This window comes from Hyla sarda, chromosome 1 (genome assembly GCF_029499605.1).
Source record: "Hyla sarda isolate aHylSar1 chromosome 1, aHylSar1.hap1, whole genome shotgun sequence".
Classification (NCBI taxonomy): domain Eukaryota; kingdom Metazoa; phylum Chordata; class Amphibia; order Anura; family Hylidae; genus Hyla; species Hyla sarda.
This window is the reverse complement of record NC_079189.1, coordinates 556,525,171-556,538,919: the sequence shown is the minus strand read 5'-3', so window position 1 is coordinate 556,538,919 and position 13,749 is coordinate 556,525,171. Positions and strand designations below refer to the sequence as shown.

The following is a 13,749-nucleotide window of genomic DNA, read 5'->3' as shown; positions in this document are numbered from 1 at the left end:
TCTGTACACTGAGGACAAGCAGGGCTCCGTACACTGAGGACAAGCAGGGCTCTGTACACTGAGGACAAGCAGGGCTCTGTACACTGAGGACAAGCAGGGCTCTGTAGATTGAGGACAAGCAGGGCTCTGTACACTGAGGACAAGCAGGGCTCTGTACACTGAGAACAATCAGGGCTCTGTACACTGAGGACAAGTAGGGCTCTGTACACTGAGGACAAGCAGGGCTCTGTACACTGAGGACAAGCAGGGCTCTGTACACTGAGGACAAGCAGGGTTCTGTACACTGAGGACAAGCAGGGCTCTGTACACTGAGGACAATCAGGGCTCTGTACACTGAGGACAAGCAGGGCTCTGTACACTGAGGACAAGCAGGGCTCTGTACACTGAGGACAAGCAGGGCTCTGTACACTGAGGACAAGAAGGGCTCTGTAGATTGAGGACAAGCAGGGCTCTGTACACTGAGGACAAGCAGGGCTCTGTAAACTGAGAACAATCAGGGCTCTGTACACTGAGGACAAGTAGGGCTCTGTACACTGAGGACTAGCAGGGCTCTGTACACTGAGGACAAGCAGGGCTCTGTACACTGAGGACAAGCAGGGTTCTGTACACTGAGGACAAGCAGGGCTCTGTACACTGAGGACAAGCAGGGCTCTGTACACTGAGGACAAGTGGGGCTTTGTACTCTGAGGACAAGCAGGGCTCTGTGTACTGAGGACAAGCAGGGCTCTGTACACTGAGGACAAGCAGGGTTCCATACACTGAGGACAAGCAGGGCACTGTACACTGAGGACAAGCAGGGCTCTGTACACTGAGGACAATCAGGGCTCTGTACACTGAGGACAATCAGGGCTCTGTACACTGAGGACAAGCAGGGCTCCGTACACTGAGGACAAGCAGGGCTCTGTACACTGAGGACAAGCAGGGCTCTGTACACTGAGGACAAGCAGGGCTCTGTAGATTGAGGACAAGCAGGGCTCTGTACACTGAGGACAAGCAGGGCTCTGTACACTGAGAACAATCAGGGCTCTGTACACTGAGGACAAGTGGGGCTCTGTACACTGAGGACAAGCAGGGCTCTGTACACTGAGGACAAGCAGGGCTCTGTACACTGAGGACAAGCAGGGTTCTGTACACTGAGGACAAGCAGGGCTCTGTACACTGAGGACAATCAGGGCTCTGTACACTGAGGACAAGCAGGGCTCTGTACACTGAGGACAAGCAGGGCTCTGTACACTGAGGACAAGCAGGGCTCTGTACACTGAGGACAAGAAGGGCTCTGTAGATTGAGGACAAGCAGGGCTCTGTACACTGAGGACAAGCAGGGCTCTGTAAACTGAGAACAATCAGGGCTCTGTACACTGAGGACAAGTAGGGCTCTGTACACTGAGGACTAGCAGGGCTCTGTACACTGAGGACAAGCAGGGCTCTGTACACTGAGGACAAGCAGGGTTCTGTACACTGAGGACAAGCAGGGCTCTGTACACTGAGGACAAGCAGGGCTCTGTGTACTGAGGACAAGCAGGGCTCTGTACACTTAGGACAAGCAGGGTTCTGTACACTGAGGACAAGCAGGGCTCTGTGTACTGAGGACAAGCAGGGCTCTGTACACTGAGGACAAGCAGGGTTCTGTACACTGAGGACAAGCAGGGCACTGTACACTGAGGACAAGCAGGGCTCTGTACACTGAGGACAATCAGGGCTCTGTACACTGAACAAAAGCAGGGCTCTGTACACTGAACAAAAGCAGGGCTCTGTACACTGAGGACAAGCCGGGCTCTGTACTCTGAGGACAAGCAGGGCTCTGTGTACTGAGGACAAGCAGGGCTCTGTACACTGAGGACAAGCAGGGTTCCGTACACTGAGGACAGGCAGGGCACTGTACACTGAGGACAAGCAGGGCTCTGTACACTGAGGACAATCAGGGCTCTGTACACTGAGGACAAGCAGGGCTCTGTACACTGAGGACAAGCAGGGCTCTGTACACTGAGGACAAGCAGGGCTCTGTACACTGAGGACAAGCAGGGCTCTGTAGATTGAGGACAAGCAGGGCTCTGTACACTGAGGACAAGCAGGGCTCTGTACACTGAGAACAATCAGGGCTCTGTACACTGAGGACAAGTAGGGCTCTGTACACTGAGGACAAGCAGGGCTCTGTACACTGAGGACAAGCAGGGCTCTGTACACTGAGGACAAGCAGGGCTCTGTGTACTGAGGACAAGCAGGGCTCTGTACACTGAGGACAAGCAGGGCTCTGTAGATTGAGGACAAGCAGGGCTCTGTACACTGAGGACAAGCAGGGCTCTGTACACTGAGAACAATCAGGGCTCTGTACACTGAGGACAAGTAGGGCTCTGTACACTGAGGACAAGCAGGGCTCTGCAGACTGAGGACAAGCAGGGCTCTGTACACTGAGGACAAGCAGGGCTATGTACACTGAGGACAAGCAGGGCTCTGTAGATTGAGGACAAGCAGGGCTCTGTACACTGAGAACAAGCAGAGCTCTGTACACTGAGGACAATCATGGCTCTGTACACTGAGGACAAGCAGGGCTCTGTGTACTGAGGAAAAGCAGGGCTCAGTACACTGAGGAAAAGCAGGGCACTGTACACTGAGGAAAAGCAGGGCACTGTACACTGAGGACAAGCAGGGCTCTGTACACTGAGGACAATCAGGGCTCTGTACACTGAGGACAAGCAGGGCTCTGTACACTGAGGACAAGCAGGGCTCTGTACACTGAGGACAAGCAGGGTTCTGTAAACTGAGGACAAGCAGGGCTCTGTACACTGAGGACAAGCAGGGCTCTGTACACTGAGGACAAGCAGGGCTCTGTACACTGAGGACAAGCAGGGCTCTGTACACTGAGGACAAGCAGGGCTCTGTACACTGAGGACAAGCAGGGCTCTGTACACTGAGGACAAGCAGGGCTCTGTACACTGAGGACAAGCAGGGCTCTGTAGATTGAGGACAAGCAGTGCTCTGTACACTGAGAACAAGCAGAGCTATGTACACTGAGGACAATCAGGGCTCTGTACACTGAGGACAAGCAGGGCTCTGTGTACTGAGGAAAATCAGGGCTCTGTACACTGAGGAAAAGCAGGGCACTGTGCACTGAGGAAAAGCAGGGCACTGTACACTGAGGACAAGCAGGGCTCTGTACACTGAGGACAATCAGGGCTCTGTACACTGAGGACAAGCAGGGCTCTGTACACTGAGGACAAGCAGGGCTCTGTACACTGAGGACAAGCAGGGCTCTGTACACTGAGGACAAGTAGGGTTCTGTAAACTGAGGACAAGCAGGGCTCTGTACACTGAGGACAAGCAGGGCTCTGTACACTGAGGACAAGTAGGGTTCTGTAAACTGAGGACAAGCAGGGCTCTGTACACTGAGGACAAGCAGGGCTCTGTACACTGAGAACAATCAGGGATCTGTACACTGAGGACAAGTAGGGCTCTGTACACTGAGGACAAGCAGGGCTCTGTACACTGAGGACAAGCAGGGCTCTGTACACTGAGGACAAGCAGGGCTCTGTGTACTGAGGACAAGCAGGGCTCTGTACACTTAGGACAAGCAGGGTTCTGTACACTGAGGACAAGCAGGGCTCCGTACACTGAGGACAATCAGGGCTCTGTACACTGAGGACAATCAGGGCTCTGCACACTGAGGACAAGCAGGGCTCTGTACACTGAGGACAAGCAGGGCTCTGTACACTGAGGACAAGCAGGGCTCTGTAGATTGAGGACAAGCAGGGCTCTGTACACTGAGAACAAGCAGAGCTCTGTACACTGAGGACAATCAGGGCTCTGTACACTGAGGACAAGCAGGGCTCTGTGTACTGAGGAAAAGCAGGGCTCTGTACACTGAGGAAAAGCAGGGCACTGTACACTGAGGAAAAGCAGGGCACTGTACACTGAGGACAAGCAGGGCTCTGTACACTGAGGACAATCAGGGCTCTGTACACTGAGGACAAGCAGGGCTCTGTACACTGAGGACAAGCAGGGCTCTGTACACTGAGGACAAGCAGGGCTCTGTACACTGAGGACAAGCAGGGTTCTGTAAACTGAGGACAAGCAGGGCTCTGTACACTGAGGACAAGCAGGGCTCTGTACACTGAGGACAAGCAGGGCTCTGTACACTGAGGACAAGCAGGGCTCTGTACACTGAGGACAAGCAGGGCTCTGTACACTGAGGACAAGCAGGGCTCTGTACACTGAGGACAAGCAGCACTCTGTACACTGAGGACAAGCAGGGCTCTGTACACTGAGGACAAGCAGGGCTCTGTGCACTGAGGACAAGCAGGCTTTTCATCATCATCATGTACATCATCAGCTTACTGAGATATGTATATATGCAGTGCTGTGCAAAAGTTATAGGCAGGTGTGAAAACTATGTTTTATTGTACTACTGTAATACATCAGGGAGACATCTGGTTGGCTCCAAATGTATTCTGGAGCAAGACAATGACCCCAAACATACAGCCAATGTCATTAAAACAAATTTCTTAAAATCAAATGGTGCCAAAAAGTTAAACAGATTTGTGAATTACTTCCTTCCAGTACTTCTCAGCTGCTGTATGCTACAGAGGAAGTTGTATAGTTCTTTTCTGTCTGACCCCAGTGCTCTCTGCTGACACCTCTGTCTGTGTTAGGAGCTGTCCAGATTAGGAGAAAATCCCCAAAGCAAACCTCTCTTGCTCTGGAAAGTTCCTGACATGGACAGAGGTGTCAGCAGAGAGCACTGTGGTCAGACAGAAAAGAGCTATACAACTTCCTCTGTAGTATACAGCAGCTGATAAGAAATGGAAGGATTAAGATTTAAAAAAATAGAAGTAATTCTCAAATCTGTTTAACTTTTTGGCACTATTTGATTTTAAGACATTTTGTTTTCGACTGGAGTACCCCTTTAAAGAGGTACTCCGCTGCTCAGCGTTTGGAACAAACTGCTCCGAACGCTGGAGCCAACACCAGGAGCTCGTGATGTCATAGCCCCGCCTCCTCATGACATCACGGCCCCCCCTCAATGCAAGTCTATGGGAGTGGGCGTGACAGACGTCACGCCCCCTCCCATAGACTTGCATTGAGGGAGCTGAGCGTGATGCCATGAGGGGGCTATCCTGGTCTAATAGACACTATGCTGGGAAAAGAAGTGCACCCCAGCATGTCTCCCTCCTCGCTGCTTTTGGTGATCGGTCAGGGTCTGAACACTTAGACCCTGACCGATATTAAAAGTTTTTTATCGACAGGTACACTTTAATTTTAAGACAGTAATCCAAAAATGTATAACACCAGTAACACAGCCTAGACGGAGTGAAAACCTTCACTTTGTGACTAGACTGACTCAGAACTCTGCCATCTGCTCTTCTTCTCTTACTAATTCAGCCACTTGTTGACGACATTAATTAATTAGTTGGTCCTAATGTCATTCAGAATTTCCATTTTATTTTTACAGCGCTTTGTTGTCAGAAATGTAGACTCTTATGACATTAAGAAAAGGACATACACAATAGAAAGCCATCGCTATGTGAATGACATCTCACTCACACACTGTCCCTCACTGCCACTCACACCAATACATACGGTACATTCAGACTGTAGATGTCTAATAAATCAAAAAAAAGAGAATTCATGTATATATTGAACATAGTCAAAGACAATGAGAACGTTCTTGACCACAAATGAATAGTTATTGTACTTCAAAATACTATGATAGGTCTGCTTCTTACACCCCAGCATTCAAGCATACCTGTCATATGAAAACATGATGCTCATTAGGTTATGCAGATGCCTTACATGTTTTTTTTTATGTGCCTATCTTCTGTATTTGGCTCACAAACCCCTCTGTTCGGCTGCTCACTCATTCTGACATCCACTGCTCAGGAAGGGGGGGGGGGGTGTCCAAGGCAAGCACTGAGCCCGCCCTTGTTTACCATGCATTCACTTCCTCCCTGAGTTTGCTGTGCTGTGCTGGGTCTCTTCATTCAATCACTACAGGGTGCTCTGTGACCCTTTGTTTTCAAGCTGCAGTATGAAAGACAAGAAAGGAGAGAGCACAGAGGAGAGCTAGTTCTGCCCTCAATCCTGACTGGACTTTGTCCCAGCCTGTGCTTCAGCGGGGACAAAGATGTTGCTGCAGCCGGACTGCATTATGTTCTGGATAGTATGAGGACCCCTAGTGGTCTTTTTGATAAGCCATCATTTTTAGATCCTCCAGAAAACGGTGATGCAAAACCAGATAACACCTTTAGTGTACTTTAATGTACACTGTATTGTATGTGTATTGTTTGTGTTTTACAATGCTGGGGAATGAGGGTCTTCCTTATAATTATCAGAGCCACCATGACCCCTCAGGACAAAGAACTACTACCTTATTTGCTAACCCTATTTTGTGTGTGTGTGTGGGGGTGGGGGGGGGGGGTGTCGGAATCATAGGCTCTATCAGGGCATGCTGGGTGTTGTAGTTAGTAACTGCAACTCCCAGCATTCCTTGATACAGCCTATGGCTCTGCAGCCATTACAACTCCCAGCATGTTGCACTATATACTAGTATAGTATAGGTTATGAAGGTTGGTTTGGCTCAGCTGCAGAGCCATAGACTGTATCAGGGAATGATGGGTGTTGTAGTTAGTAACTGCAACTCCCAGCATTCCTTGACACAGCCTATGGCTTCGCAGCTGATCCAAAACTACAACTCCCAGCATGTTGCACCATAACTTATACTATACTAGTGCAACATACTGGGAGTTATAGATTTGGTTTGGGTCAGCTGCAGAACCATAGGCTGTATCAGGGCATGCTGGGTGTTGTAGTTAGTAACTGCAACTCCCAGCAATCTTTGACACAAGCTATGGTTTTGCAGCTGACTCATAACTACAACTCCCAGCATGTTGCATCTTAACCTATACTACTATATAGTGCAACATGTTGGGAGTTATAGTTTTTCAAATGACGGGAGAGCCTTACATTTCGAATTAAATGTGAATAATCCCTCCCCTTAATAAAAGTTTACATTACTCCCCTTTTACCATTTTTCAAATAAAATAATTTTAACAAAAATAAACCACATTTAACCAAATTTCGTTTCGCCACATGTGGAAATATCTGAACTATTAAAATATAACATTAATTTCATTATATTAAATATATTGAACATTTTTGTTCACTTTGTAAAGTCTCCGACTTGGGGAGAACCAGTCTCATCTTCACAGATCAGATCTTGAGATTCCCTGCCACCAGCATCAGCCAAAGAGGAGACAGACACCTCCGTCAGCATCAGCCTCCTCATTGATTGATTATGTTGAGATGGCCCCATGAGTTGTCAGTCCACCCCTGACAAACACATATATACATATAAAGACATATATACACAGACACATGCAGGCACAAATATACAGACACACACATACATTTAGTCACATATATACACACACATGCTCAGTATATAAGTTGGTCGGCACTTTCATTGGGGGTGGTGCACGCGGTGGATCAGGTCCAGAAACAGTGTAAATAAAGTCCCAGCACCCAGCAAGTAAATACAGGAATAAGTAACTTTATTGCATATTCTTTAAATCAAACAGGACGCATTTCGGCAGTTGCCTTTAGACAGCAGAAGAAGACTACCGCCGAAATGCTTCCTGTTTGACATTAAGGATATGCAATAAAGCTAATTATTCCTGTATATACTTGGTGAGTGCTGGGACTTTATTTACACAATATATACACACACAGGCATATACAGGTACCCATATACATTCACTCACACACACATTTATTTAGGAAACAACTCAAAAGAATTGTTAAGTATCTTAGAGAAGTAAAAAAAAGGAAGGACTAGTTGTAACTTAAAGGGGTAATGCGGGGCGCATTACCCCTTTAAGTTACAACTAGTCTTACCCCTGTTGAACGGATAGGGGATAAGATATCTGATCTGAGGCTGCAGCGACCCTCTGCGATCTAAGGGCCGACATCCCGGCGTTCTGAACATTAAGTTCAGATCACTGGATTCGGGAGGCCGTTGTTGTGACGTCTTGCTACGCCACCTCCATTCATGTCTATACATAATGGGGGAGATTTATCAAAACCTGTGCAAAGGAAAAGTTGCCCAGTTGCCCATAGCAACCAATCAGATCGCTTCTTTCAGTTTGCAGAGGCCTTGTTAAAAATGAAAGAAGCGATCTGATTGGTTGCTATGGACAACTGGGCAACTTTTCCTCTGGAGAGGTTTTGATAAATTTCCCCCAATGTTCAGAACGGAGTGCCAGTGTGGAGATGGTGGAGGGTCAGTGGCCAGACCCCTGCAATCAGACATCTTATCCCCTATCCTTTGGATAAAGGATAAGCTGTCTAGGGGCGGAGTACCCCATTAAACTTTTTTGGTAGACATCTTCTTAATTGAGGCTATTCCATCAAAGAATTTCCCAGCTGGAAACTAGGACTCCAGAAATTCACTTGGAAAATCCATTTAAAAGTTTAAAACAATACGAAACGAAAAGAACAATCGGGAGCACTTCTGCACAGAACTTCCGACATCTTCCACCATCCACCAACTAAACAGTGATGATTAATTTGCTCTCTGTATGTGGCACTCTCCATACCACTCATAAGGCTATGTTCACATGACCAAAAATCTGCAATTCCGCTAAAATTTTTGCAGAATTGTGGAAATTGAGTGTAATTTTGCCAGAATTTTGGCTGAATTTCTTTGTGAATGTGAATGGGACAGTGGAATCCCTATTGAACATAATGGGCAGTGAATTATATAGAATTCCAGAGAGGATTTTTTCTGCAGAGTTCCGACCAGACATGGCCAAAGGCTTCAACAGCCTTATATATAAGATTCACACCTGTTTGTTTCTATCCACACCGGTTAGCCCAAAAAAAAGCAGGTACAGTATCACAAAATAAGAAAACAAACTATATTAAAAAAGGGAGAGCAACATCAGGCAGGTGCCACTGTTGTATACAGCTTCTTGTGCTTGTTCACACCTACTTCTCACCCCTCTGCTGCACGTCCACTTTTCAGCCATTCAACTTATCTTTTTTTTTCCGCTATTGTTCGGGATCTTCTATATATCACCCTTGGCCTTTTCTCAAGAAATTTCAGTTGCTTTGCAAAATCTTCATACTTGCTTTATCATCTTCAGAATATCTCATAACAAATGCAAAGGCTATGTTCAGAGATGAGCGAACTTACAGTAAATTTGATTCGTCACGAACTTCTCGGCTCGGCACTTGATGACTTTTCCTGCATAAATTGGTTCAGCTTTCAGGTGCTCCCGTGGGCTGGAAAAGGTGGATACAGTCCTAGGAGACTCTTTCCTAGGAATGTATCCACCTTTTCCAGCCCATCAGAGCACCTGAAGGCTGAATTAATTTACGTAGGATAAGTCATCAACTGCCGAGCCGAGAAGTTCGTGACGAATCAAATTTACTGTAATTTCGCTCATCTCTATGTTCAGACGGTGGAATATCCAAACTGAAAATTTCTGTGTGTAAATTTCACCAACAGCGGAGCGCCGGCAGAACATGCCAGCACTAGGATTGCTTGGAAATGTGCCGTCTCATAGACGGCAATGCATTTCTGTGCAGACTCTGCAGAAAGAATGAACAGGTAGGTATATTCTTTCTGCGGACTCCGGAATAGGGATTTTCGCAGGAGAAACATATTCTCCAGAAATTCCGCCCTTTGCACAGTGCAACAGAATCCCTTTGCTGCTGCGGAATCTCTGTGTGGAATTCTGATGTGGAATTTTGCACAGAAATTCCATCGTGTGAACATAGCCTAACTCATACTCTTCTCTTTTATCTGTGTTTTCAAACTATCTTCTCTACACAGGTTTTGCACTCTCTTCATCGGATAGTGTTTCTCTTCTTTGCTATCACTTATACTCGTTCCGGGAAATCCTCTTCCTTCAAGCAATTTCCTCAAGTGTCCACCATAAGCCTATAGGGCATACAGTGACCCCCCGACCTACGATGGCCCCGACATACGATCATTTCAACATACGATGGCCTCTCAGAGGCCATCACATGTTGAAGGCAGCATCAACATACGATGCTTTTGTATGTCGGGGCCATCGCATAAACGGCTATCCGGCAGCGCAGACTGCTTCAGCTGCCGCCGGATAGTCGTTTAAGGTGCCCCGTGTGGCCCGCTTACGATCACTTACCTGTCCTCGGGGCTCCGGCGCGTCCTCTTCGGGATCCTCTGCATCATCGGCGCTCTCCATCGTCGTCATCACGTCGCGGCGCACGCTGTCCCGTCATCCAATAGGAGCGGCGTGCGTAACGACGTGATGGCGGCGACGGAGAGCGAAGATGCCGGCGAAGCAGAGGCCTTGCCGGAGCGTCAGGGACACCCCGGGGACGCAGCAACAGCAATGGAGGGTGACATCCAGGGCAGCGGTGACGAGCGGTGATGGTCCGGAGCGGCGGGGACAGGTGAGTACAACTTCCTTTACCAGGGGTCTTCAGCCGTTGGCTGTCCAGGCATGCTGGTTGTTGTAGTTTTGCAAAATCTGGAGGTCCGCAGGTTGTAGACCACTGTCCTATACTTTACATTGCACGGATCCCTCAACATACGATGGTTTCAACAAACGATGGTCCATTTGGAACAGATTACCATCGTATGTTGAGGGACCACTGTATTAGCCTCCCACATCTTGAGATGCTTACTCCCAAAATTCAAGTGGCTGCCATGCCCCCTCTCATAGACTTGCATTGAGGGGGCAGGGCATGAAGTCATGATGGGGTGAGGCTATGACGTAACAAGCTCCCGGTGCCGGCTCCAGCATTCAGGACAGTTTGTTCCAAATGCTGAGCAGCGGAGCACCCCTTTAAGATAAGGGGATCTGTTTTCATATCCCGGAGTACTCCTTTAACTTTTTATAAAAAGTAAAGCAAACAAACACTGCAGTGTGGATATCATCGACGAATGGTATAAGCCTAAACCATGCTGAAAATGAACATGGAGCAGAGGGGTGAGGGGAACGTTCCTCCACCTCTTATTAGTGTGAACAAGCACATCCCATAGGCCTTCCATTAAATATGTATAACCCTGACTGCGCTGTTAAAGTGACACAATCTCTTTCAGAACAGATCCATGCGCTGGACAAGACCTGACAATTGCATCTTATCTGTCAGTAAATGGTTTCTACATTTTATTTGATTCTCTTGCCTATGTGATTAGTAACTTTATCCAAGTACTAAGTGCCCGAGGCAACTGCAGAGAGGAGCAGAGTGGATGTAGTGACTGTGAGCCGCGGTTTCTAGATTACTGTCTTCAGGCAGATAGGTTAGTTATTCAGTAGAAATGTTGAAGTAGTGCCAGGCCTGCAGGAGTTATCTTCAAAAACACATTTGTGATGCTATTTTTGAAGAGTCGACTTAGGTTACGCATGCAGCTGAGGTTTTATCCTCCAATATTTGCAAAGTGCACTTCTATAATGTCTCAACATTTTAAGAAACTGGCAAATATATTCTCCACTACTTGCCATTAGTCATATAAATCCTTAGAGAGTTAAGTATTAATTGTGACTTTTACATATGTTCATTCTGCTTCTGTGGCAATAGCTGCAAAAATGTATATGAATATGCTTTTTTATTCTATGTTGGCCTGCAGGGCTATGTTATGCATTGTACCAAGTATAGATGTGGAAGTCAAGTAGAATGGTGACCACCCTTCAAAACGTAATGGTGCCGCAAGATCCGCATCGTTTTCAGTAGTTTGCCTTAACTCAAGATTACTTTATTTGCTTGATGGTTAGAAGTTTACAAAGCACGTATCAGATGTACAAAGATGGCTGCGGCAGTGAAGCCGAGGGGAACGCCCCTTCCGGGAGTACACTAACACTGGCGAAGGAGCAGGGAGGGTCATTATGAGTATTGATGAGCCAGGCGGAGCGGCCGTCCGGCGAAGATGATGTCAGCGTGCCCCAAGCTCGGATCGGAACTCTTCCCATGCCCCAAGGCCCTCATTAGCATAAGTAGAAAAATGTAATTTGTGGCGGAACGGCTGGGCGAAGCTAGACAATGTGAGTACTGTTTTAATCAGCATCACCCGCATTAAAAGCCTGTGTCACAGGTTCAGTGCGGGTGATACTGCTGACAGATTTCCTTTACGCTCAAAGTTAAATACAGATGATTGAAGTTTTCCTGAACAGAGCGGGGAGGGGTGTGTCATTGCACATGCCCAGTACAAGACCAGCTGAGCTTGTGTCACTGAAAGTCACGTGTGTCCGGATTTCTTAAGGGTCTGGTGAAAATGACACAACACTGGCAAATTCCGCTCCAGTTACCAAACCTCAACCACAACTTCCACTTATGGCTGCATCTGTATGGCACTTCACACACACAGTCACTTTAAAGGAAATGTGTCATCAGAATCACCCGCACTAAACCTGTTACACAGGCTTGTAGTGCGGGTGATCCTGATTAAAACGCTTCTTACCTCATTAAAAACTGTGCAGCGGTTGGCCAGATATCTTCATTTTTAGTTATATGGTATTCCCAGGCTTGGGACTTAGTGGGAGGTCCGCAGCATCAGCACGGACTCGCTTACGTCATTTTCGCCGGGCGGAGCAGCTGCCCGGCTCATGAATATTCATGGCTGCCTCATCGCAGTCTTCCTCCTGGTGTAGGTCACGTGGGTAGCGCCGCGCATGCGCCACGCGCCGTACACCCGGAAGCGGCATTCTCCTGCATAGATAGATATGTACCCACGTGACCTACACCAGGAGGGAGACTGCGTTGAGGCAGCCATGAATATTCATGAGCCGGGCAGCTGCTCCGCCCGGCGAAAATGACGTAAGCGAGTCCGTGCTGATGCTGCGGACCTTCCACTGAGTCCCAAGCCTGGGAATACCATAGAACTAAAAATGAAGATATCTGGCCAACCGCTGCACAGTTTTTAATGAGGTAAGAAGCGTTTTAATCAGAATCACCCGCACTACAAGCCTGTGTAACAGGTTTAGTGCGGGTGATTCTGATGACAGATTTCCTTTAATAGAGTTAGTTCTTGCTCAAATAAACTCCTTCCTTGGGATACAGGTACTGCCCTTCTTGCACTCTCAGCCCAACAGGAAAGTCCTCAACTATGTAAGATCAACTTTTGGAAGCTCTATTCAGCTAAGCACCTTGTTAGCAACACTTTTGCTGGCGGGAAACCGATCGGTTTTGTAACCTATAATCCTCAGCAGTTGTCGTATACCCTTACATACTGTAAAACAAAGAGAATAAGATGTAGATTGCACTCATCCAAAATTCAGTCCATTAAAAACAATGCACCCATGGAGGCAGAGAGTCTGTAGTCAGCACAAGGCTGAAAGAACCGGCTGGAAGCTAAGCCTCCAGCCGGTTCTTTCAGCCTTGTGCTGACTACAGACTCTCTACCTCCATGGGTGCATCGTTTTTAATGGACTGAATAAAGTTGAGCATTTTAACTTCTTTTGGGTGAGTGCAACCTACATATTTTTCTGTTTGTTTTGGTGTTTGCACATGCTATGTTGCTATAGGTAATGCACCTCCAATTGGTCCCAAAAAATCTCTCTGCTGATCTTAAAATGTTTTAAGGGATTTTGTAGACCTTTTTTTTTTTTTTTTTTTTTTAAGCAATAGTGCCTGCCCTACCTTTCTCCTAGCCTAGTGCCTTTACATACTGTACCCAGGGCTCAAGTCCTGCAGGAACGTGTGGGAACTGAGATCCTGCACTTTTTTTTAAAGCTGGAACACTGTTTCCATAAGGAAGACCAGTCCTTG

The 13,749-nt window shown here is 47.3% G+C and overlaps 1 protein-coding gene across 2 annotated transcripts in view; it reads right to left on the bottom strand.

Annotated features, from left to right (window-relative positions):
- HCN1 (hyperpolarization activated cyclic nucleotide gated potassium channel 1) overlaps positions 1–13,749 on the bottom strand; it is a 437,731-nt gene that overhangs the window by 368,845 nt on the left and 55,137 nt on the right. The window contains exon 1 of one of the 2 annotated variants that reach the window (XM_056542027.1): positions 7,888–8,058. The exons of the other annotated variant lie outside the window; for it this stretch is intronic. Within the exon in view, the coding sequence (XP_056398002.1) occupies positions 7,888–7,961 (74 nt within the window). The 5' untranslated portion in view covers positions 7,962–8,058. Of the gene's footprint in view, positions 1–7,887; positions 8,059–13,749 lie in introns of those variants that run through there. 2 annotated transcript variants of the gene reach the window in all.